Source organism: Neodiprion pinetum, chromosome 5, assembly GCF_021155775.2.
Source record: "Neodiprion pinetum isolate iyNeoPine1 chromosome 5, iyNeoPine1.2, whole genome shotgun sequence".
Lineage (NCBI taxonomy): Eukaryota > Metazoa > Arthropoda > Insecta > Hymenoptera > Diprionidae > Neodiprion > Neodiprion pinetum.
Genome location: NC_060236.1, coordinates 20,118,713 through 20,145,288, shown reverse-complemented (window position 1 = coordinate 20,145,288; position 26,576 = coordinate 20,118,713). Strand labels below are relative to the sequence as shown.

General features: G+C 36.2%; 2 protein-coding genes across 2 annotated transcripts; one reads left to right on the top strand and one right to left on the bottom strand.

Moving 5' to 3' along the window:
* Positions 1-519: 519 nt before the first annotated feature.
* On the bottom strand, positions 520-11,705 carry LOC124220681 (exostosin like glycosyltransferase 3). Its single transcript, XM_046629943.2, has 10 exons — positions 11,252-11,705; positions 10,721-10,977; positions 9,518-10,061; positions 9,210-9,413; positions 7,712-8,758; positions 5,851-6,107; positions 5,362-5,489; positions 5,002-5,278; positions 4,252-4,356; positions 520-4,145 (listed from the first exon to the last, which is right to left on the bottom strand). The coding sequence occupies exons 2-10, from the start codon at positions 10,883-10,885 to the stop codon at positions 4,041-4,043; spliced, it is 2,832 nt and encodes a 943-aa protein (XP_046485899.1). The 5' UTR covers positions 10,886-10,977; positions 11,252-11,705; the 3' UTR covers positions 520-4,040.
* On the top strand, positions 11,510-24,709 carry LOC124218528 (structural maintenance of chromosomes protein 3-like). Its single transcript, XM_069136508.1, has 19 exons — positions 11,510-11,816; positions 11,895-12,390; positions 12,494-12,569; positions 13,505-13,680; positions 14,640-14,798; positions 14,916-15,075; positions 16,691-16,976; positions 17,387-17,561; positions 17,785-17,898; positions 18,310-18,560; positions 19,031-19,159; positions 20,768-21,079; positions 21,474-21,663; positions 22,419-22,709; positions 22,933-23,195; positions 23,476-23,641; positions 23,853-23,994; positions 24,120-24,357; positions 24,577-24,709. Exons 2-19 carry the CDS (start codon positions 12,376-12,378, stop codon positions 24,707-24,709), a joined length of 3,276 nt encoding a protein of 1,091 aa, XP_068992609.1. The 5' UTR covers positions 11,510-11,816; positions 11,895-12,375.
* Positions 24,710-26,576: the final 1,867 nt, after the last annotated feature.

The window sequence follows — 26,576 nt, the reverse complement described above, 5'->3', positions numbered from 1 at the left end:
TTTTTTGTCTTCAAACATCTAATAAACACTTTTTTGTGCCCAAAAAGTCAACCCTCGAAAATCACTCGTACGTGTGTGCAAGTATTGTAAGTCACAAAATAACGGCAATCGCATTTTCCTTGGTATGAGCAATATGGCGCCGAAGGTTTGTAACAGCTGATTCTTTCAGGTGATTCTAACGAATATCAAGCATTATGCAAGATGTCGGACTTTTATTTTACGACATTAAATCAATGTAAGGTAAAATATGAGGTGAAAAATCGGTTTCACAATTAAATACGATGCAGTTAGAATGGTTAGTGAATATACATATAATTCACTGCCATCAGAGATCGAATTGCGAATTTAAAGATCTCAATACCGATTCAACTTACGAAAGAAACAAACTGACGCAGTGGGGAAAAATTATGAAACTGAAACACGTCTTCTAACTACACGCGTATCGTTGGTCTGGATCAGTCTATTTTGAAACTGTTTCTTGATTTGAAAAGTTTTTGAAACAACGTGAAGTCATCAATATCAGGTACAATGATTTTTGTATCTATTTTGTTTCCTTCTACATTGCTTTCACAAAATTGAGAAAAAAAAACATCACGATTTCATACACAGTGTGATCAAGAAATCAATCTGACATTGTGGTATAAAATAACAATCATAACCATAATTATAACGTCAATGAGTAGATCAGGAGCAACGGAATGAAAAAAATTCATAAATCTTTATGCGATACCTATTTTTAACGGTAGAAATAATTCTACTAATAAATAAGCGAACAATAGGTGGTACAGAAAAATGCTATTGTTAATTAGTAGATATAGATATTATTCGTATAATTCGTATAATGGCAGATAGTATGAACAGTCAGGTATATATGTATATACATAATATATTCTTAAAAATTACTATGACACAACTCGAAATTACACCTAATATCATACAGTATAGTATGTATACTATATACATAAATTGGATCAGATATTTACAATAGTTGATTCGTTGCTTCCCGTGATCTCGCTTCTTTCTTTTCATTCTTTCAACTTTTTTTCAACCCTTTCATTTTTAACACACAATTTTTCACACAATTACGTTTTTTCTTTTCATTTTCAACGTAACTTTGTTATTTCATGTCAAAAATTCTGCGATTAAAGAAACCAAAAACATCCTGGGAATGAAACAAAATAATGAAAAGAACAAGAATACCCTAAATCAGGTGTTAGAATGACTTGTTTAATTTTTTTCATTTTCTGCTATCGCGAAAATTAAGCACGAAAAAAAAATTGTAATTGCAAGTTAATGCATGAAAGGGCTGCCTCAAGTTATGCACATATAAATTTTTATTATTCAAAAAAAAAAAAAAAAAATGAAAAAACTAATAAAAAAAAATTACGGAATAATTTGAGGGCAGTATAAAATAACACTGAAAATCATATGGCATAAACCCACCTAACTCTATGTTACATATGTATAAAATAATAAGACATTTGTACGTTTCATTTTGTTTGTTTCATTTTGTATACATAGAGGAGAGGCGGGAAAAATAGATTCCTTGTATAATCAAGTGGGACTTCAAAAAACATCAATAACGCTTAAAATATAAAGATTCCTTTAAGGGGCCCATTTTGCTCGCTTCTTCCCGAATTATACCAAGTGAATTGCTAACGGTAGAATCGTCCGTCATCAGCTATAGTTTATTGCACATGTGCTACAATCCGAGAGCCGATGTCTGCCAGGGCGACCAACCATCATGAACGTAACCTCGAACATTTTCAAGTTACATTACGTCGCGCCGAACTGCCGTCTAAATTTATGACGGTTGTTCACCCTGGCAAACAACTGCTTTCGAATTGTGGCGCATGCGCATTAAACTATAGCGGGCGACTGAGTATTCTATCATTAGTAATTCACTCTGTATACGTATAACTGCTGATTGACCGCAAATCGTTATTAAAATGAAGATATGTAGAGATTAAAATCAATAAATATAATATACATAAAACTAATAAAATAATGCGATCACTGGTAGAAAATTCTCTGTCACGAATTGTCACGTTGTTAACGTTTAGATAGTTTAATAAATATGTATATCATTAGGTACCGGTAAAACGAAGATATTCAACCCTAATAGGTCACACCTCGGTAGAATCGCACAACGGTTATACGGGGTAAAATTCACCCCAGTTCCAAAAAAATTATATTCTCCTTCAACAATGAGTTCTAAAAATGTAAAAAAAAAAAAAAAAATACCTAGTCACTGGTTAAGAATCGCACAAAAAGCTCTCGCAGCTAACCAAAGTTGATTGTTTAAATATTGTAAAATGTCAGCAAAGTTAAGGTAAAGCAAAAAAAAAGTACGGATTCTTTTTTTCTTTTTATTGATTTTGGACAAAAAATAACGATGAAAGTCTATTTTTGAACTTTACAAGGAGTTTGAAAAATGTCTGGCGTGAAATTCACTCCCAGTGACCGATTAGGGTTAATATGTACTAGAAAATATCTGATTTGGGAAACGAGTAATAACGAATAACAAAAATTAAAAAAAAATCACAGCTACTTGCAGCTACAGCGACGGTTAAAAATACATCATATGAGTTATACGTGAAAAGAATTAAAATAAAGTAAATTTACAGCAGGGCGAACAAACGATAATTAAAATTGATTATTTGATAAATTTTGCGCAATGGCCTTTCGGTGTGAAGAGTATTGCGTGAAAAACAAATGGTTTTAGCAAATTCATACCGTTTCTGTCGCTTTTTTGGCCATTAACGTTACATAACGTAGAGAAATGCCGACGCGGTGAGAATTCTTTCAATCACGGGCCTTATAATCAGTCGTAAAATATAATATTATTTTTGGCATTGAAAAATTACTTTTTGAATATTTGCATCCAACTCTGAACGAGGCTAGAGAAAATATTCAACGTGGTTGAATTTATGGTCGAATTTCTCCCCCTTGTGCAAAGTATGAATATCGTAATACGAATAATATTCGTGTTGTAAGTTATCTATATCATTATTTTTATAATCTTTTACGACGTGAATGTATAAAATATGTGTATATACCTTTTAAACCTATTCAAATCGAAGAAAAATTTCATTTTGATACCAAATTGTATCAATGTTGATTATGCGTCGTGATTTATTACGCGTGTATATTATGTAGCTTTTTGAAGTTTTCGTAATATTTTTTTCCGTGAATAATTGTTGAGTAAAGTAAAAAAAAAAAATTGTGTCAAAGATTCGAGCCAAAATGCATCGTATTCTAAGGATAAATGTACATTTCATGTGAGACAGAATCTAACTAACATGAAATTTACTGTTATTAACGCTAATAGTTCCCGTTTGATTTGATCATTAAATTAATCATTTTTTATGCTTTCTTATATGTATATACATAATAGGGTGGTGCTTATTTTGGTCATGCCTGAATTTCTTCGCATTCACCCCCCTCAAGTAATCAACATATACAGAAAATAATCTGACTAAGTCCCCAAAGTTTTCTGACAGCTCTAACGCGTCCCGCCAAGCAGTCAAATTTTTACATGGAAAAATGCATGTATTGAAGTTTTTTCAAGAAAACTGTTTATTGCTTCAAAGCTGTATATCATAGAAACAATTCGTTCATTTCAAGAACTGCCTTCATTTTTCCGCTAATAACGTGATAAATATTAGATTTACGAAAATTTTACAAGCGATTTTTTTTTTGCAGAGCCTTAAATCTCCTACAGAATAGCCAAAGGAAATTTTTTGATAACAATACATAGTTTTAAAGTAATAACCAGTTTTCTTAAAAAAATTTGATCCATGAATTTTTCAATATGAAAATTCGACTGCTTGGCGGAGCGTGTTAGTTACCGGAAAAATTCGGAGGCTTACAATTAGCCACATCTTTTTCTGTAGATGTTGGTTACATTTAAGGAGGTGAGTGCGAAGAAATGCTAACATGACCAACATAAGAAGCACCCTAATACATATGTAAACTAGATGCCGATTATGATGAAATAGATTTATATTACCTTTTTCATCTTGAACTGTCCATTTTTATTATATAAATTTAAAACACTTTTGCTTGTCATGCGGTATTCTAGTCTTGAATAATATCGAGTCTGCTCTGTACTGAGTATTTAAAAGCGGCATGTATCCAAAAACCTGTAGCAAGAAAACCCAAATATAAAATTACATCCTGTTTCTAGTTTCCGATTTAAATTTTTCCTCAATATGGGGGAAAATAAAATCACAAGACGTTACTTCTTACCTGAGAAAAGAAGTTTATGCACTTATGACGCTCTTGGAAATGCGTGTCGTCTTCGGAGAGTGAAACCGGACATCCGGGACACCTGAACGTCCAACGTGAAGTAACCTGGTGATCAGAAAAGTAGAGAAACAAATTCATGAAAATTAGGAAGGATGAAAGAAATATAATTGTGCATTTTCATTCTAACGGTTCCAAACACAGTGTCAAAACCTTTAAAAGACACAAAGTATTACTTTCTCCAATTCCACTCTCAATTTTTTTCACTGTACACTATTTTATATTTCGTCAAGTCATTTGTGAGCAAGTGATGTTGCGAAACTTCAAGATTTACACAGAAAAAAACTCGTTGTCATTCTCAACATTTTTTTCAACTGTTCCAGAATAGCATCTTTCAGATGAAAAAAATACAAAAAATTTCTAGTGAATATTCTCGATTACTAGGATGACTATTTCTGAGCTTTTCTCAAAGAAACAGCTATGGAAAAGCCGTCAAAATTTACAAAACTCATTCCCAATGCTCAAAACTTTCTGTTATATTTACCGTATTCATAAATAATACTGACATGTTGCGAAATGATAGCAAGAATACACAATAAACGGTTAGAAAATCGGGGTTGGAGCAATGAAAGATGTTTCCAAGGATAACAAGGATGGAATCGTGATTTGGGGTGTTGTTACAATAAGTTATTATTGTTAGATAGAAATTAAATGTTTTCATTGAGTTGTTTTTTCCTTCTATTTGACTTTCACCTTGACGGGCGGTTTCCTCGTGATATGTGATACCAAAAAGTTCATCGCGATGTCTTCACAGTTCATATATTCGTCAACTTTATCCCTGATAGCTTGAGGCAACCAGTGAGTGTAGAGGTAAGTGTAGTGTTTGTGGAAGAATGCGGCACCGGTCAAAACCATCGACAATTCGCAGGAGTAATTCGAATTGTAATTCCATGCGTTGTGATAATTCTGATCCCAGGCGTGAAAGCGACCCGGAAAACCAACGACTCTGTCACGATGCTCTCTCCAAACCCTAAAAACGCAATGGACATTCAAAAAACGGATAAATAATGCGGATGAACGAGGAAAGAGAAGAAAAAAATTCGAGCAAATCACCTGAAGCCGAACATTATTTCGTCATGTCGCAAATGAGCGTCGTCATCGATTGATAAAACCGCTTCAGTCTCGATCGCGTCAAATGGTAAAAATCTGTTGTTTAAACTGTTTCTGAGAGCCTTGATTACCTGATAGTTTGAAGGGAAAAGTATGTTGAGAATAAATAGTGAGAATCGTTCTTTAACCTTTAGAGGGCCGGCCTGGCTTCTTTTGGACTCAGCAGATAACTCGGAAACTCCACCGGACGTGTTGACTATTTATATACAAAAAATCGTACCTCTAATAAATATCGAATTTTATGGGAAAAATTCTGGCCCTCTAAAGGTTAAACTTCGACAAGTTGGGTGTAAATGGAGAAACAGACAGTGAAAAAATTAATTTTCTCTTAATTTCTCTCTTCTTCGTTATTGCCTTTTACTTAAAGGTCGGTTGATTTTGGGTATATATCAGCAATATGTCAGCAATGAATTATTCGAGAAACCATCTTACGTGAATCGGCACTCCGATTTCTGGCCACCTCAAATCCTCCATTGGCGGTTTTGGACTATTCCAAACAACGAGGACTTTGTTCAAATACGGCAAACCGTAAAGACGAGCCAGGGCGTTAATAAGCACCTGCTCTCTCTCGTATGTTAGCATAACAATTGTAAATTGTTCTCTAGGATGATTTCCACCCAGTGACTCGCTGAACTCCTTACCCGCTCCGCCTGCTCCTTTTCCAATCGGTCTAAAGCCGACCTCGGATCCTGCGCAAAATCAAACGCAATACTTTGATGTTTGAAATCGGGCACAAAAAATTAGAAAAAGAGAAGAACTAAACGGAAGATACAAATAAGTTTTTGGAGATTATTGTATTCGTAATTTATTCTAAGAGCATTGATTTTCAACAATAGTATACGTTTAACCCTTTGAGTCACATATTATTATTCTAAGTTGACCTTTATGCAATTTAGTTCTAGTGTCGTTGGAGGTGTTGATTACGAATCTGAAACCAGATTTTGAAAATTCAAGATGGCAGATGCAATATGGCCGGCAAAGTTTCAAATTTGATTAAATCTGGACAAAATACTGTAAGGGTTTTTAGTTTTGATTATCACAAATCTAAAATCAGATTTTGAAAATTTCAGATTGTGAGTCCAATATGCACGCCAGTCATTAGAAAATTAATTAAATTCGGACAAAAATCTGCGCACTGGGTTTTTTTTTGGGCGCCTATAACGAATTTGAAATCTAACTATCAAAATTGAAAATGGTGGATCCAAACAATTGACATGATTTTTTTAGATTTATCGACTATAAACAAAACGAATATAAAACTTTGTTGTAGATATTGGTCGATTGGATTCGTCATGTTTAATTTGCTAAACCATGTTCCGAATTCATAATCAGTGACCCTGAAAACCCCTAAGTACAGTTTTCCATCTAGATTTGATCAAACTTGAAACCTTCGTCAGCCATATTGAATCCGTAATAGTGAATATTGAAAACTGCTTTCAGATTTTATTCAGTGACCCCAAAAACATATAAGGTGTAATATATACATTCTTACAGGAGTAATTTGCTCGCAAATGAATTATTCCTTTTGTTTTGACGATTTATTTCAATCAATTTGTTCATAACAATAATGGTATATAACATATTGCAATAACTACTTGTGGGTTTTGCAGACATATAGACATATGTACTCTCAGAAATAGTAAAAAACTACACTAAAGTATTTTGAAAAGTGCTCTGAATATTTAAAGAAAAATGGATATGAAATAAGTAGTAAGAACACTTATCGTTACGCCTACGCGGAAAGAGTTGAAAGGTAAATATTTAAAGTGTCAATATTTCGAATGGCCGATGTACCGAAATTTTAAACATGCGAAAATAAAATAACGAAACATGTATTGTTTGAAAACCTATTCAAGTTTTGTCCCTCACCCAATATTCATCCAAACTAGGTCTGCGCGACTACTCAATCTATCGTTGAGTTTATTAATTGTTTGTCCAATTGATCAATGCGTCGGTTGATAAAAAAACAATCAACTAAAAAATTCGATTCATCGATTAATCGAAAACACGGTCTATGTAAGGAGCGGATTAATCGGTGTATCGCCAAAACGAATCGAACATACATAAAATATATCGATAAGTCGTAAGCCCTTTCGATTAATGTTTTTTTTTTTTATCAATCATTCAATCTAACAACTAAAATTGCAACTAATCAAAGCTGTGATTAATCGATTAATCGAAAACATGATTGATGGAAACTCAGTTAATCAAAGTCTACAATTAACCGATTACTCTCATATTGCAAATCCAAGCGAAACAAACCATGAAATAAACAAAATATCAAACAACTCACCAATAAACTTGGCGTCACTGGGAAGCACCGTGTCGTAAGGCAGCTGAGGATAAAGATTGAATGGATCAGCCCAGTCGTTCCAAATCATATGCCCTTGAGTAAGGAAAGTGGAGTAATTCCTCCTGAAAGATGGGGAGGGATAGGGAGGTTCAAGAGGTCCAAGGCTCTCCTCAGCCTCGGGTTCAGCAACAATATTGTCAGCTCGGAGGGGAATGAAGCTCTCGTTGAAAACGCTGGGACTTGGCGTCTGCGGGGCAGGAAGGGGAGGAATTCCAAGTCTGTCCCTGACGACGGCGACGACGGTGTCGACGGCGCCCTGAGCTACGCCCAAATACCGTTCCCAGAGGGTTCTTCCCTGCCTTCGCATAGCAAGTAAGTCACTGTCCGGAATGGCGCGGAGCAAAAAATGCAGCTCCGTGACTCTAGCCTTGGGTAGAAATACAGCTGCCCTGCGCCAGGCGACGACTTCGCCGTAGCTTAGCAGAACCTGGTCTCCGCCCAGGATGACTGGAATCGCACCGGCTCTCAGCGCCTCATATAGTCTGGCCTGCATCAAAGTTGTAGAAAGGAAGTCGGCGTCACTTGGCGCGAGAATGAGGGCGAAGGTCGAATCCTTGAGGATCGATTTTCTCGACGAGTCAGTTCCACACAACGACCAATCAGCAATTTCAACCGATTTTCGCTCGTCCGAGGCTGGAATACACTCGAATTGAATCAGGAATTTATCCAGGGTCATTCCAGTCGTCATTTCACGCAGGTGTTGGATTATGAACACGTCCAGGTTCAACTCGTTATCCGCATCAGCGTCATCTGAATGGCCCAACGGCGTCGTCGCGAATCGCGAAGCAGATTTCATCTCTCCCTGGAAGGACAACAGGTATTTTCGACGTGCTGGCAACATCAATGGGCAATCTTGCCACACGTCGCCACCTGGCGGCCCAAGGATCGGCGGAACAATCAGGTCGAAATTGTCCCGGAATTGGGAACGTCGGAACGTCGATTGGACGAGCATCGATCTTCCTGTGTCTAGCTCATCAAATATGTTACCTGGAATGGTGTGTTTAACCGCGAGGAACGGCGATTTTAAAGTAACATTGCCAAGGAGTAAGTTCTCGCAGAGAGAAATTGGCAAAATAACAAGTATTCTGAGAGAAAACATGTGCAGGAGTACATTTTTTTCAAGAAAAAATATTAGCAAGAAGTAAGTTTAACAAGAAAAATGGTAAAAAGAAATAAATTTTTTGAGAAATATTAATGAACACTGACTGAAGGTAAGGTGAATCCTGTAGACATAGTCTTCTGAATAAAATAATCCATTGTACAATAAAACCAAACGAACCTACCATGAGGTACCACACAAGTATGTATTTTCAACCACTATGAAATCATTTGAAATGACGCAACGATATTTAACATATGTACTAAGCATGTCGATTTTTTTTCTTAATGCACAAACATGAGTACGACTTGGGAAACGTAAAAATAATTCTTTTTGTACCTGAACCGACAGAAAGATCCCGTCGTGCGAGATTCAGCAAGATGTGATTCCTTCCATCGCCACCCCAATAGGGGAGGGAATGCAGCTTATCAACATCCAAAGGACTCGACTTAGTGCCATGAGCTTCTGTGGATAGAGCCTCACCGACTAGAACGATATAGACGCAAGCTTCTGCCGGATTCGATGTTAAGTGTGGATTGTAGCCTAAAAATTCAATTGTTCAGTCATCATGAAATTTAAAAAAACGGCACTTGTAGTTGAAATTTCCGATTCGATCCAAGTAAAACGTTATTTCTTTATTCACATACCTAGTGTCTGCTTTATGGTAGTTTTGAGAAACCCGTCAACATCCCAAGCAGGATTAACAACAGAGTATAAATCAGGATCATAGAGGAAGACAGGAAAACCGCTGGTTAATGCACATCGGCTATGATCGAAACAATTGTGCATACGACATGAGTGAAAATGATGGCTAGGCGGAACTTTTGGTGGCAAACTGTTGACGAGCATTCTTTTTGGTGGTGCCAATTCTGGCGTGTTTCTCTCGACGGCTTCTCGCTGTGCGACTTGAGCCTGAACAACGCTGATTTTCAGCCTGTCAAGGTCAGTCTGTTGGTGAAGAAGCTCCTGCTTCAACTCGTCTATTCGCTGCGTAAAGCCACTGACTTCCATCTGAAGACGTTGACGCTTTGCCTCAAGATCTCGAAGCTCATTGCTGACCGATATTTTTATCCTCATCATCTCCTCAATCCGAGATTTAAGGTCTGATGCTTTCATCGATGTGAAATCCTCAAACGCTTCGAGTTTTGATCTCGTTCGATGGATGTCGATGTTCGGGGAATCTGACTCAACCTGAGCGCGAAAGGAGGGCAAAACCATTGAGTGAAAAAACGCATTTGGTACAAATTTAATGAACGAAAAGATCTCGGACAGTCATCTAATGTTATGCTTTCATCGTTCATCGCTATGTTCACTTTCTGTTTGCATTAATATTCACAATCAAAAGGTTTAAATTGGTTTTCACCTTTTATACTTCTAAATTCAAACTCTGGTATATGTTAAGTTCTTTACTATAATATCGATATTGATCGTATTTCAAAATTGCCATAAGATTTTTTTTAAATACATTAATTATTTATCATACTTCAGTTTATTATACTTCCAATCGACAAATTAATCGATCGAAGAGGCCAAATAATCCATGATTCGAGAAGCGAATACTTTAAAAGGATGATGAATCGATTGATCAAAAAACGATTAGTCAAAGCGTTGATTACTCGAATTATCGAAAAATAATTACTTCGAAGGACCAATTAATTGCCATAACCCTGCTAAATACTGACTACTAGAATTTCAAACCGTTAAAACACGATGGCATATTTTTATTTATTACTTTATTATTTTTGTGATAAACAATCCCTACAGCATGGACATCTCGATAAATTTCAAATTCCAGCAACCTGTCTTTTACAGGTCAAGAAAAAAATAAGCAAATTAAATATGCACGCAACCTTGGATAGATAATAATGCGTAAAGAGTGGCACAATGAAGAGAATGACTGGAACCAGAATGATTATTCTAGAGAGTTTGATGTGCGAGCGCCAGTGGAATGTCTCAATTCGTCCGCTGCCCACGGAATGATAAGTGGGACCTCCATCATACAATCCTCCGATCATATTTGCAAGCTTGAATCCAGCGAGGATTCGCCCCTAGTTATCAATGAGGGTCTAAAATCATTTTTCCCTTCAAAGTTGGCCAGATCTAATTTCTGAAAAAAAATTCATCAACACTTATAAATAGGTTAATAGAGATCAAGTTTGGTTAAATCTGTAATTGAGCTAAGCTGGCTGGAGGACGCTCATGACTTGTTGCTGATAATCTTTTTGAGCATTATTTTTTTTTTCCTCTGGTTTAGAGATAACATTGACGCAGAGTATGAAGAAAATTTCTCTTTGCAGGTTATGAGTTATGAATTTTCTGCAGAATAACAAGCTTCATATACTCTATTCGTTATTCACACTAATACGTATGTTGCTACTCACCTGTTTTTATAAGCAGAACCACCGGGATCAACTCATCTTCTATCAGTGGGTTGTGTTACTCTTCGAATTGATGTAATCAACTCTGAAGTGTGGTCTGTGGTTTCCGTGGTTTCATTCCATAGCGTTACTACCGCCACAGGATAGACACGACACTTTGGTTCACGGCATGTATGTACATACATAATCCATGTACAGACACTTGTCTATCTACACCTTCAATCACGTCATATCCCTAGAAATTTTACGACCCGATGGTGGATGAGCACCGTTTGCACCGCTCTCCCAGGCCGGGCGCCGTAATTCCGTTTTGTTTGCTGCTCAGCCAGGCCTATGGCTGTATTTTCACGTGTATTAAGAAGTGTTGACACGGTGCTAGAAATCGGTCCGAATTCTCGGATACAGGTTTATTAACTTAAATTTCACCATCATTTTGCGCTCGGAGGAATCCAGACAGCGCTGCGGTCAAAAACGTGAAGTTGAATGGTAGTTATTTACATGTTACCAACAGTGCAGAATCCTAAATAGATAAAGCGATTGAATCATAACCTCTATTGTGCTCGACAAGGTAACTTGAATGTTTTCTATTTAATATCGTAATTTCTCATTCCTATATGTATATTAATTAATGCATTTCTAACAATAGAACATGCTGCATCCAGCTAAGGTCCAGCTGTTGCTGCACGTCAGAATCTAGCCCACATCTAGTCTATGGCTGCTACCTGCCGCGCGGCATCTTGCCATTCTCTGATTGGTTAAACTATCATCACACTACGTTCGAAGCGTTCCGAAACTAGTCGCAGAACGCCGCTTAAGAATCGAGTGCCGTGATTGGCTGAGAAGGTCTCGTTGGCTGCCGCCTAAATTCACATTTAAACCCGCCGTTGCGACACTGAATAACAGTTGGATGCAGTTATAGCGGTTTACCTCGTGATGGTCTCGCCATTCAGAATTTAGAAAGAAGTGTTTAACGTCGTTCAATTTCACCGCCGATGGTGGAAAATATATGCCACAATCTTTCTTTGATTGATGCAATCGGTTTTAAACGCACGGCTTATCCTTACAACGATATTATTCGTTACTCTCTTTAGGTTGCATCGAATTCACCGTGAATTGCCGGTCACGCGATGCACATAAAACAGGTAAAAAGTCTAAAGAAAATATTGTTAGAATTGTGAACATTTCTCTAACGTCTGACTGTCTGATCGACTGATGCTTTAATTTCATTTTTAATCACGTGTCCAGGTTATAATACAGGGCTTCAGATCCTACAAGGAGCAAACTATCGTCGGTCCCTGTGACCCTGGACACAATGTCATTGGTGAGTCGAAATTTTGCAGTTCCTACTCTTCATTCAACCCTAGAATACAATGAACACTTACTCTTTGCACTCCTGAAAATCTTACTGTGTTCTATCAAAGTTTGCATGATATATTTTTGTCACAAGACCCATCAAGTTTTATGTTTACTATATATTCTTCCTGTCGACAACATACTACCAATATTTGAGCACAATTTAATCAACAGTCAATCCCTGGTCAATGCTTTCATTCATTGGTTAAAAATTGTATTGCCAAACTAGTCATCGTTCTGTACATGTCATCTCACATATGAAGGTCATTTTGTACGTACCAGTCATTAGGGCAAAAATCTATGATCATTGATTTTATCACAGAGATAATTGCACACCGAATATCTATTAATTTATTACTTCTGTCAGTTGCAAGGATGTATTTGAAAATATAAATGGTGAAAATATTGAAATTATGACCGACAGTTCAAATATTGATACTTTATTAGGTTGAGCATATATTTGTTGTACTTCACGTTATACAATGGCTTATTTTATTCAGAAAACCATTTTCTACAACTTCACTAAAACACCTGTTTCATCAGGTTGGTATCATTAAATATCTAATTATACAACATTAAATTGATATAACAATCTATTTTAATGAAGTTGTAGCAAATAGACTGTTGAATAAAATGAACCATTGTAAAGCGAAATCGAATAAATCTCTGAAACTCCAAATAATTTTCAAGCGATTTGAAACGAATCATTAATATCCAAGCTATGGTTCATATTTTCAGTGCTTTCTGTTATTATATTTCTAAATGGATCTACATAGAGAATTGAATGCAATAATTTGATAAATATTCAGCGTACGTCTAACTCATAATAAAATTGATCTTATTTTCTTCGAATCATCTAGTAGGAAATGATTATTATACGTTCGTTTCAACCCTGTTTTACAGTGGGCAGGAACGGATCAGGAAAGAGCAATTTCCTTCAAGCTATTCAGTTTGTTCTTAGTGACGAATATGCTCACCTGGGTTCCAACGCCCAATCTCTTCTCCACGAGAGTTTGGGCCCACGAGTTATTTCAGCCTATGTTGAAATCATTTTTGACAATTTTGACAGACGGCTGCCGGTGAGTGAATCAGATCTATTGGGCAATTATTTATCAGATGTGAAAAATTGAAAATCAATGTCTGCTCAATTAAATAGAATTTCCCTTTCACTGTGCAAATGTGGAAGAACATGGGAGTTAATAGAATTGTTATGAATTGTTGAATAACAACTATCTGCTCTCAAATTTCATTGGATTGAATGCTGAAAATCCTGACCCCCTCGCGCCTCTATAGCGGCTTCCGGGCTGGGGCGCAAAATTCAAACCTGTATTATAATGTTTTCACTATTGTTGGTTATACAATAATCAATATCGTAAGAATATTTATCTAAATAAAACATGAAGTTGATATTTCATAATCAGCATATGTGAAAACATGTTTACCATAATTTATGTGGTTAGAAGAAAAAAAATACTTCATTTGTTTTATATCAATTTATTTTACAAACACCAAGGTGAGTATTTGGAAAATGAAAAATAGTCAGCATACTTACGTGTCAATGCGTGGTTTTTTTTTTTTTTGTTTTGTTTTGATTTTGATGTTCACTCAATAAAATATGATAACAATTTATTATATTATTGTAATAAAAACAACGTTGGTCTCGTTCCCACTTCCTCTAACCCCCACGCTCTAACTACTCACCGATACGCGTACTGTCATGAAAAACATTCACAATAACATTTTCATGAAACAATTTAAAGCCATTAAAGTGGCTTCCAATCTTGTGAAATTTAAGAACAATCGTCGTCGGATTGTAATAAAAGAAATAAGAAATTCAAATGCGAGCAATTAACTATGCGACAAGTTTGAACTGACTTTTCGCCGCGAAAAAATAAGAAATTTTCTTCCACATTGATAAATTGATCGATTCTCATACAACGGCTGATTCTAAATTGATGTGAACGATACGTTTCGTAATTTCTGAGTGGAATACGTCATTAAAATCAAATATTTGAGATTTGTGCCTCTTATCACGCAGATTGAAAGGAACGAGGTTAGTTTAAGGAGAGTGATCGGCTCTAAAAAGGATCAGTATTTTCTGAGTGGGAAACTGGTGAACCGTAACGAAGTTATGAACTTGCTGGAATCCGCGGGATTCTCTAAATGCAATCCATACTACATAGTGAAACAGGGAAAGGTAAGTGAGTTTCGAATCGGTAGAACAACGCGTTTGCACAAACCGATTCTGTGATTAGAGGAATTTCAAACATACCAGAACAACATTAAAACGTATTTTTGACCTCATTTTCGTCAGATAAATGAAATGGCAATGGCGTCGGACTCTCGAAGATTGAAACTTCTTCAAGACATTGCTGGAACCCGAGTTTATGACTCCAAACGAAACGAGTCGAACTCTCTCCTCAAGGAGACGCAGGGAAAAATCGTAAAGATTGAGGATTTACTTATAACCTTAGGTGAGGCAAATTTTAACTGCTTCACTAAATCATCGAAAATTGTCTTTCGTACACTTGGCCAACATATTGAATTTAAATTAATTCAAAATTGGTAATGCTAACAGAACGAAATATTGAAGAAAAATCACTAATTTGCAACTTTAAAATGACGATGAAGATGTCTAGTTTTTAGAATTCCAAATATGCTTTGCTTTATCACGTTTCACTGAATTTCAGCGCTGACCTGGTGTGTTATATATATTTTGTGACGTCACAAGCAGGGGCATTTCATCGCCGAACTGTGCGAGAATGGGGGTAAGAATCTGACTAGAAATTTTTCTAAATCGTAGCTCGAATAAAAGTCTGCGTCTCTAACTCAGTCATTGTTAAATGTAGATCCCTGATGATGTTTATTACAAATAATGATGAAATAAACAAAAACACGTCACATCAAACATGCCCGATTGGAATTACCGACTCGTTGAATATTCACCGCTTCTACGATTTTGGAATTTCTTTCACTTCCAACAGGGAGTTAGAGATGTAGAAAAGCACACACGTAATCCGGCAAAACCTATTCCATTAGTTAGCTTTCCGAAAATGTAGCACGATTCGACAAGGATATTTTCAGGCGACAGGAGCCCGTTTGTGATGAACTTAAAAATTATATTCATAGGTTGGATCTAACGAAACAGACCAATGAAATCAGCGGCCTTAGTTCAACGTTGAACGTCCAGAAGCACTGACGTCACGAAATATACATTTGCAAACCAGGCCAGCGGCATCTTAAAATTGTATGACAACGATTTTTGTATGAGCGTGTACATGGTTGAAAAAATGGGTGAATTTTCGAAATTTACATCTCCACAACCAATCATTTTATTCGATTGCGGTTTGTTTCATAAACAAGTATGTAGATCGAGTTTAACTTGCACAATTTTTTCAATTAAAATCAACCAACACAAAGCATTCTTATTGACAATAACGTAAATCATTGTGCTTGGTGACATGTTTTTCCGTGTCCATGATATCTCGAAAACGGCTTGACTGATTTACTTTTTATTTGAAGAGAGTATTCTTGGATAGTTCATATCTTTTTTTGCGTTGGAGCAAATTTTTCTTTCTTACTTTTTTAACCAATCGATGACCATTTGAAATTGAAATTCGATATTTTACTCGAATCTAGCCCCATTTTAAAATCTAATCAACAAGAAAATATGAAGATAACATGAAAAACGGGACGGTAGCAAAGAGGATAAACTATCCAACAATACCGTCGACCAATTTTACGCAATTCGGTTCAGTCGTTTTTGAAGTATCCAAAAAATGTACCGAGCGGAATGTTCAATACTATTGTCAATACTGCAATGCTTTGTATTGATTGATTCTTATGAAAAAATATGCAAGTAAAGCTTGATCTACACGTTTTTGGATAAAACAAAGCCTAATCGAATTATATTTTTAGTGTTCGTGCTATAAATTCTAAAAATTCACCCATTTTTCAGTCATCTACCGACACCTCACTAATTTAATTTTAAAAAAACTTTAATTTTATCACCATCGCTTAGAGCCATCTTTTCCCATTTTCTCATTTTCTCATTTTCTCATTTTAATTTAAAAATCTGAAATCACATAGCCGAGCAATTGAAAAATTTGGACGGAGAAAAAGAGGAGCTTAAAGAGTACAATCGTTTGGACAAGATTCGTAGATGTTTGGAGTATATTATTTACGATCGGGAGCTAAAATCGTTGAAGGAGAAACTAGAAGAGTTCGAAGAAACTCGCCACGCGTGTAACGTGGTACAAGCAGAACTTGAAGCTGACGCAAAAACAGCCGAGGAGGCTGCTCGCTCTGCCGCAAAGAAATTGAAGGAATTAAAGAGGGAAGCTAGAGCGGAAAAAGATCAACTCGACAGGCTAAAGTAATTTCCGAGATAATTGTTTCCCAAATTTAATGTTTATCTGTTGGTTATTTCGTTGCTAACTTTTTAATTTCATAAATCATTCCGATTAGAGAGTTTTGGAACTCAGTGAAAATGTGACGAAAAAAAGCAGAGTCGACTCACACATTGTGCCAAAATTCTGTTTTGAAAAATCGTCAAATTTTGCTGAAATTATTAATACAAGAGGTCAGAGATTCATCAGATTATTTCAATGTCTTGAACATTAAAATTTAATGGTTTTGTGACGCAAGTCGTTAATCTTGTGCTAACGAATACAAGAAATCTGTTTTCTTCGTACAATTTAAAGACATACAGCGCTACTGTAACATTACGAAAAATGTTGCAATGTTGAAAAATATAAGATTATACCTTGTTTTCCAAATTATTAGTGCTGATCATCAGCAACTGCTCAAAGAGAAAATGAAGTTGAGATTGACGATACAAGACTTGAAGATTGAAGTCAGTGGCGACTGCAAGGCCAAAGAAAAAGCCGAGGAAGAGTTGAATGCGCTTAGAGTAAAAATCAAGAAGTCTGAACAAGATATGGAGAAGATCAGACCTGAGGTAAAAAAAAGAGAGGATTTTTATGCACCAAAAATGAAAAATCGCTTTAAATTTTCCGATTTTCATCTGTTGAACTTGCTTGGAAAGTTTGACAATACGGCTCTACTCAATTAGAAATGAACTATTATCGATATCTCCGTTCAATACACCGGTTTTATTCAACAACAAGGCAACTACGATTTTCGTTCATCACTTGAATGCGTATTTTCTGCGTATTTTTCAGTATGAGATTGTAAAACAACGCGAGCAGGAATACAGCAGGGAATTGGCAATGAATGAACGAAAGCGCAAGGAGCTTTACGTCAAAGCAGGCAGAGTGACCTTGTTTAAAACCAAGGTGAATAGAGCTAAGTTGGACTAGACTAGAAATTTTTTGAACTACTCCAAGCGACGTGAAAAAGCTTCTCACTTTCCCTCACATCTGTTTTACATGAAAATTGTTTCCTTATCTGAATTTTTTTCCCTCTTTACATTAAATTTCTTGCGCATTTATAGAAGGATTTTTCGAAGCGTACGGAACCTATACTCGTATGATGAAATTTTCTGTCATTTTTGGATAATTGTTGTTCGTCCTGATTGCAGTTTCGTTTCTGTTTGCAGAAGTTTATTTTGTCGCACTGACACAATTTTCAATTCTACAGTTGGTTTTAATTTGATATACGAAATTCATTTCGGTGCATGGATGATAAATATTGTCCCGTTTTCTGATTACACATCACACGATGAGATGAATTATTCACGATTATAGGAAGAAAGAAATAAATGGATAAAATCTGAATTGGATCAGCTGAGAGGACACATCGTTGAGAAAGAAACTTATCGCGCAGCGATAGCTGAGGATTTAAAAGTAGATAACGATAAATACGCTGATCTTGAGAAAAAAATCGCAGAGCCCGCAAAAGACGTGAAAGATCATATGAAAAGTATCGAAGAGCGCAGTAAAAACTACAAAGAACTAATATTGCAGAAAAATCAGTGCCAAGCGAGAATCAAGGATCTGTAAGTTCGCTACCAATTGTTTTTTTACTATTTCTAATTTTCTTCTACTTTTTCCACGCAAGAGAAATCGATTCGGTTTATCTCTCAGTCTGAAAATAGTTTCCCGCTGAATTTTGACAGCAATTTTCTTCTTCTTTCGCTTCGAAATGTCGACTTTTATCTGCAGAAGCCTTTTTGGTTTACAGAATTTGTTTCGACTCTACAGGATTTTTCGAATACTTCTAACGATGTTCTGTATTATTTTTGCAATGCACTTTTATCCGAACAATTTATTTTTGCCCGTATAAGAATCACCCAAAAAAAAAAAATGTCCGCAAATTTTGTGGGAAAATCACCGTGGAAATAAAATCGCGTATGAAAAGTTCGGGAAGATGGATAATACGTAAAATTTGCCGGTTTCTAAAGTTATGATTACGCCGTGCGAACAAATGCTATAATTAGTTATTTTCGTTAAGATACCGCCGATTCAGTGTGCTAGAGCAGAGGCAAAATGAATTAAAAGAAGATATGACAAAGCAAGATCAACTCTTGAGACGGGTCGTTGGTAAGTCGACGTTGAACGCAATAGACAGCGTTCGCAAGGTGCTGAACACGTTTCGGTGAGTAAAAAAAAAATTGAGATGCTCACCCCTCCTTCTATTGCGTTGATTCTCAACATGCACCGTGCAACTTTTCCCTGATAATTGAGTATGCATTTTGTCAAAATCATTTTTTGCTTTTCCCCACAATTTCTTATTTCGAGTCTCAGAAGAAATACCTTTTTTTGGAACGCGCACTATTGCACTGACTTGTTCTTAAATGTTCGTCTCTACAAATTCCGTAGCTAAATTTTTCAACTTGCAATACCCAAAACTGTACGATATGACTTTTAGAGTAAAAATAGATAATTTTTCACATTTTTTTTTTACCCGAGTCAAAATCAAAGTGAAATTGCATATAAGAAAACCAGCTGCGTCTTATAGATGGATGTTTCAAAGCTATTCTGTAATTTTCTCAAATAAGAAATTCAATCAAAACTGTCAATTAGTCGTTTAATTGAAAAACCGGTGATTATTCGGAAAAACATTTAATTCAATAATAAAGAAAGCAGACAAAAGATTAATCGATCGATCGAAAACGTCGATTTGTCGATCAGTCGATTATTGATACGGTTCTCTGCATAATGCAAATTTCGTCACGTTATCGGTATTTCGTAACTTCTCTTTAACCCTTCATTAAGCGCGTCAGCTTTCGTAGCGCCAGTAATCGCGTTGGATTTTAGGATTTTAAGCCCGTTTTCTTGACGCACTATTTTCATATGGAATACAAATAAAAGGTTTTATCCTGAAAATTGTATTTGTCCATGCGTCTGGTAATAACAATTTACAGGTTGCACATTTCAAATTCATTGCTAATCATATATAAACCTTATATCACCTCGGAAGTCGAAGACCCCGAAAATTTCACCCCTATGTACGTGTGACGTACAGAGAGACTATCGCGGGTTTTTTGCGAAGACGAACTCGTCCGATATCTACTCTATTCGGAGCTCGCGACGCAACTGCCGCTCGCTTCTACATCGCTCAGCGCGCTTACTCGCCGCCGCGCATGCGCAGTAAAGACGGTCGCAATCCGCTACCCCTAGTATGGCGGGTAGAGGTAAGGAGAAGTATCTCAAATGGGTTATCAACTGAAGAAGTGTCCGCCAAAAGCAGCAAATAGGGGTTCAAAGAGTGACCACAATGGCGCTCGTAAGCTATAAGGGTACCAATCTGATTGGCGGTTTGTGGAACTTTTGCCGCAGCAACGCCATTTTAATTTGCCTCTACTTTACTATCTAATACTTACACTTAACCACTTGCGGCTTCGAAATGAATGATGAAAAGAACGCGCCAACATAGATAATGGGCTTGTTGGAAGATTCTTGGGAGGTACTGAAAATATCAGCGACAGAAAAATTTTATCTGTAGCAGCCGAGAAAAAATTCAAGGCCTGGGGTCTCTACAGCCCCCACACGCCTAATGAAGGGTTAATCGTATTCCATTTCTCCGTTTCGAAATTATTTTTCATCGTGTGTAAAACATGACTCGTATGTGAAAAATTATTCTTGCACTTAGAAGTAAAACATTTTATTGTAAGAAATAATTCAAAGATGAGCAACGCTTTTCTTTCCGTTACCAACACAACGCTTTAAGTAATCCATTAATGAGACAAAAATTTCGAATTAGCGAGCGCGGTGATTCGGAGGACGAATTGCAATCCTACTACGGACTCTTAGTGGATACTTTTCAATGCGGAGAAGCTCTTCACACGGCGGTCGAGGTATCCGCAGGAAATAGACTGTTCTATCACGTCGTCGAATCCAACGTACTCGCTTCCAAAATTCTTAGCGAAATGAATAAACAACGATTGCCCGGCGTTGCTGATTTCATGCCGTTAGATCGTCTTTTGGTACGACGCGTCGATTATCCCAAAAACAGCGACGCGATTGCACTGATCTCTCAATTAAATTATGATCCCAAATATGACAGAGCTATCAGGCGAGTAATTTTAATCTTAGTGTTTCATCATAGTCTTAAATCTTAATTTTTTTCTCCTCTCTTTGCTCTAATTTGTGCGAATAACAATGGTATATATTTTTTTGTCATCACTTACAGAGTAGGTGTCAAGAAATTTTTCCTTTCAATCGTTTTGTGTTCGTGCAGTTGTTACGATACTTCTAGTCATAGGATTTTTATCAACCTACTTTGCTCAATTTTATCTTCGCACATTCGAGAAAATCTACTATTTTTCACTTATTTTCTTAAAGCTTATCTTACGCTCCAAATTCAGTTCTGAATTAGTAAATTAACGAAAATTTGAATAAAACCGTTTAATCATTCCGTGCAATTGAATCAATTCTCTTCAAAACAATGGCGAATCTCGTATTTGCAGATTCGTTTTTGGGCGAACTTTAATTGCCAGAAATTTAGGGACGGCCGTGGCTTTGGCTCGCTCTTCGGGATTAGACTGCGTCACTTTAGAAGGCGACCAGGTTTCCCCCAGGGGAATGATCACTGGAGGCCACTTTAACGCAAAGCACTCTCGTCTGAATATATACAAATTGAGAACCAAGCTCAAAACTGCCTCAGAGCTCAAAACTGTCACAGATGAAATCGCAAATGTCGAACAGGAGATCGAGGCCACCAACGAAAGTTTGAATTTTTGCATCGCGGGCGTACAGAAAATCGAACTGAAAGACAGAATCTCGAAGTTAGTAAATTTCGATAGATTTCACCCATTCAATTGCTAATTCTTCCAGGCTTGTTCCGTCTTTTTTGTTCAACCCAAAATTCAACCAACCAACTTTCTCCCCTGCATAAATGAATAAATTCTTCAGGGAATCACTTTCGATATTTTCATTACAATCTGATTAAGAAGCAATCTGATACTTGCTGATCTTGTTGGGTGCTCCGAAGTAATCATCGTCTGTAATCATCATCATATATCAATTGATATTTTAGAGACATAATAGACAACTCAACGGCCAATATAAGACTGCTGAAAGAGGAACTCGAGATTGTCGGAAAATCTCGTACGTCAAAAATGCAAATTTTGGCGCAATGCGCCAATGATCTCGAAGCGTTGAACGCGACTAAGGAGAGTCTAGAAAATGAATTGAACCAGGAACTGGCAATTGAGCTGTCCGAAGAAGACCAAAAGAAGGCAAGCAAAAAGGGATCGATTATTTTATAAATACATTTTACTATTTATTCCAACCTGGCGAAAAAACTTTCTTCTGAAAGTCGAATTACTAGAAAATAAACTCTAATTTTGTATTTTTGAAAAATATTCAGTCTCCGGGTAAATTTTCTTTTACATCTTTTTTTTCATTTTCAGATCAAGACACTTAACGAAGAAATAATGCGTTTGACAAGACTGAACAAAGAGGCTTTCACTAAGCGGGTACAGTTAGAGATGGAAAAAAACAAGCTCGAAATAGAATTGACTAATAATTACATGCGCCGTATGGAAGAGCTGATTCAAGCCCTGCAAGAAATGTCGATGGGCAATCGTGGGCGCCAGCTTGAATTGTCTGAGGCTCATCTTGAGGAGGTTAAAACCAACCTCGCCAAAATAAACTCAGATATAGCCCTGCAGAATCAAAAGATTACTGAGGCAGCGGAAAACGTGAGGCTCGTTTTATGCTCGGCGTTGAATTGTTAAGCCGTTTTTTTCTTTTATAATTGTTTCGGCGTTTAATTGTGCCCAATTTTTTCTCGTCTTGTTGATGAATGAAATGTCGAAAAAACCAGAAAAGAATGAAAATTAAGCTTGTAACGTGTTTGTCGACTATTCTTGGCTCTGATTATCTGGAATCGTATTATTGATGAATTGTATTTTTACCGTGCAGCAAAAAGCGGCGATGTTGTATTTAGATAAGTACAAATTCGCGGAAAAACGAGCTAAAGAAAGGTTGGAGGAAGACTTGCAGAGTCTCGAGATGATCGGGATCCGACTCAACACTATACACCGGAATATAGACGAGATTACTAGGAAGATAATGGAACTCGGTCCACTTCCGAATTCGGCATCGATTGCAAAATACGGCAAACTTTCAACGAAACAAATTCTCAACGAAATTGAGAAGATTCATAATCAACTTAAAGAATACAGGTAATGAAAAACATTATTTAAAAGAATACCGGGTCACTTTTTGATCGTAGAATGTTTTAATCAAAAATTGCATTCGATAATGCAGGTAGACTTTTTATTTTCATACGAGTAGACGGTTGAAAAGTGACCGAATTTCGAGATTTTAAAAATGAAAGAAGCAATGATTTAATACGATGGAGTCTTATGTTGTTCAAAAGTATAGAGATCGAGCTTGGTTTACTTATTTTTTTTTATTGCTACTAGTATCTGTATAAGGTAATCACCCATTTTTTGTTTGCAGCGACGTAAATCAGAAAGCTTTGGATCAGTACTCGACGATGACTGATGAGGAAAAAAAATTGAGAGAACGGAAGTTGGAACTTGATCGCGGGTACGAAAAAATAAAAGAATTAATGACTGTTCTTGAACAGCACAAATACAACGCGATAGAATTCACTTATAAACAGGTGAGTGATTTTATTCGATCTAGAAGTCTTGCAGCTTAGGGTAATTAAACATTTTAGTGCGATTTAAAATTATTGATTATTGACGGACGAATGTCTGAGCGATAAAAAACGAAAAAGTTCTTGTAAATTGATTTTGAGGTGAAACCACGATAGAAAAACCGAATTCGCTATGATATGATCTTCACTGTGTTATGTCTGTGAAATTGTTTAGGTGAGCAAGTATTTCAGTGAAGTTTTTCAAAAACTCGTACCGTCTGGACGAGGTGAACTTGTAATGCAGACATCACATGACGAGGAAGAGAATGATAGAGCTGTCGCTGAGTCGGCGATCTGCGATAGTTTTGTCGGCGTCGGTAATAACTCGGGGTTTTTTTTTTTTCTAAACTCTTAAAATTGTTCCAGTTTTCTTACATTTATCACGGCGAATGTTTCTGTTTCCTCTTTTTTCTGCTGTTCTTTCACATTCTCAATTTCGCAGGCATTCGAGTTTCTTTCGGAAATTCGGAGAGCATGATGCAAGAGATGAAGCAGTTATCGGGGGGACAGAAATCGGTCGTAGCTCTTGCACTGATATTTGCAATACAAAAGTGTGACTTGGCACCGTTTTATATATTCGACGAAATTGATGCGGCGTTGGACGCCGAGCACAGGCGCGCCGTTGCCGGTGTGATTCACGAACTCAGTTCCACCGTGCAGTTTATCACTACGACCTTCAGGTGCGATTTTTTATTGTTATTATTAACAAATTAGAAAAGTTATTCCAGTATGGGATGTATTTTCATTGATTGATCAAACCGATGTTCATCGAGTGACTAATTCAACATAATCGAAGTGAATAGCAACTAAATTTAAAAAAAAAACCGTCTAAAGAATATAATTTTGTAGAAATTATATACATTTTTTTTTGTAAAGATATAATGAATTTTCATTTCCAGACCAGAGTTAATTGAACATGCTCATAAACACTACGGAGTTACCGTTCGAAATAAGGTTTCGTACATAGAGTGCGTGACGCGAAAACGAGCACTTGAATTTGTCCAAGATGCGGCAGAAGATTCCGAAAACTGAGTTTATTATTTCTCATAATCAATAACGAGCTTTGACCAAAACGAAAAAAAAAAAAATACAATAAATATTTTTCTGTCGCAATAATTCCATAGATAGTTATAATATCTATAAGAATACTATTTTAGTTTGTGTTTGATTTTTTACTTTTTAATCCTAATTGTATCTAGTATAAAATATTGATAATCTCTAGTGTTTCGATTTTAGTCAACAGCTACGTATTTACCTGCAAATACCTAAAAAATTACTACCAGTTTGTTGAATAGTATTTCATACTTTTGAAATCATACTGACGGTATATTCTGGTATTTTTATTATTCGTATTCCTATTTGCATTCTTGTAAGGTATTAATTGGTAGCTTCTTGGTTTTAATTCTCATCGCATATCCTACGATGTAATTTATACGTTTTTCTAGCTGTGATATTGTTACCTGAATACCGGAATTTAATTTAGCGAATATTACGTTTATAATTATGACGTATAGTATTTTAGTTTTGCCAAGTAATAAATGTGCAATTTTTGTTTTATTTCGGCTCGATAATTACTCGACAATTGACTGTACTGAGTACAAATGTAAGTTATCGATGACTTTAATGGTACTTGATAACTTTTGAAATATGTATTATTCGAGGTTGTCTGGAAACAGGTAAAATGACTATGTGTAAAATATTACTGAACGTCGCTTAATGCGATATAAAACAAAATAAATATTTTCTCAATAATATCTCGATGAACACCCGTCCCTAATTAATCCCTCTGTCAAAAGTCACGTCTCCGACTTCTCTTCGTCGCTTTCATAAACTATTAAACATCTGTCGGATTCTTCGGCACACGGAACATCCTCTGTACGCAGATGACCTCCAAATCTATCTACAGTCCCCGAAAAAAAATCGAAAATGCTTGGATGAGAAAGCAATTCATTTTGATTCACTATTTCGGAAGATTTTGAGTGATTTTGTCACTCAAAAGTCACTCTTTCTATTTAAACAATATGATTTGCAATACAATTTCCTTGACTCAGATCCAGAATTTTGGAAAGAAAATAAGTCTTTCGTTGAATACATGGTGCAAGTAGTGGAACATCACCGAAAGGAGTATCCTACTTGCCAGAAAAGAAAATTGGCCTCAATGTTAGATGAAATCGTATAAGAACTCTCACATTGATAGATAGTTTGGAAATAAAAATTATTTTAAATATAGATCTAGCTCTGCGTGCAAATGAGAAAATATTAATGTCTCATTTTATGTGGTGTTTTTTTTGCATAAATATCGAAAAAAAATAGTGAAATTCTTTTGATTTCAAGTTCGCTTGTTACCGTTTCTTAGAAACGAGTCTGAAATTAACATATTCAATCACCAATAAATATTTTCCTACAATACAGAGATCATAATATATCGATTTTTTACTTTTTTTTCATAAAAATAATTTTTGGAACACAGAGTTATTTTTTCTTTTTAAGGCTTTTGTTATAATCTGCAACATGAGTTATTATAATTCATGTATGTACATGCAACGGTAAATATAACCATCGCTCAATGGTTACATGTATAATAAATCATTTGCAGATAAATTCTTATATCTCCCATGCCCTATTCTTACATTACATCACTTATCGTCCACGTCTTTTTTGACGAATTTAATTATTACTTGCTAATGTCGGATATTGTTAACAGGTCGGTAAAGGTGTAAATCGGCGAGTACACTCGGGGATAATTCTTCAACCATGGACTTCAGGTTACCATTCGACAGACCAGATGACTCAGACGGTAACACAACCCGAATTATGCTCACTTTGGTAACCTTCCGATGTTCCGCAGTTGGTTTTTAACTCTAGCATCGCGGCATCGTAATTACTCAGAGAGCGCCAG

Coding starts and splice junctions, on each gene's coding strand:
- LOC124220681 (XM_046629943.2), bottom strand. CDS start 10,885: ATGATCGGAGGATTGTATGATGGAGGTCCCACTTATCATTCCGTGGGC. Junction 5,279..5,361: donor GAAATAATGTTCGGCTTCAG/GTGATTTGCTCG, acceptor TTGCGTTTTTAG/GGTTTGGAGAGAGCATCGTG. Junction 4,357..5,001: donor CGAGGAAACCGCCCGTCAAG/GTGAAAGTCAAA, acceptor TCTGATCACCAG/GTTACTTCACGTTGGACGTT.
- LOC124218528 (XM_069136508.1), top strand. Junction 17,562..17,784: donor TGGAGAAGATCAGACCTGAG/GTAAAAAAAAGA, acceptor CGTATTTTTCAG/TATGAGATTGTAAAACAACG. Junction 21,080..21,473: donor AAATATGACAGAGCTATCAG/GCGAGTAATTTT, acceptor TCGTATTTGCAG/ATTCGTTTTTGGGCGAACTT.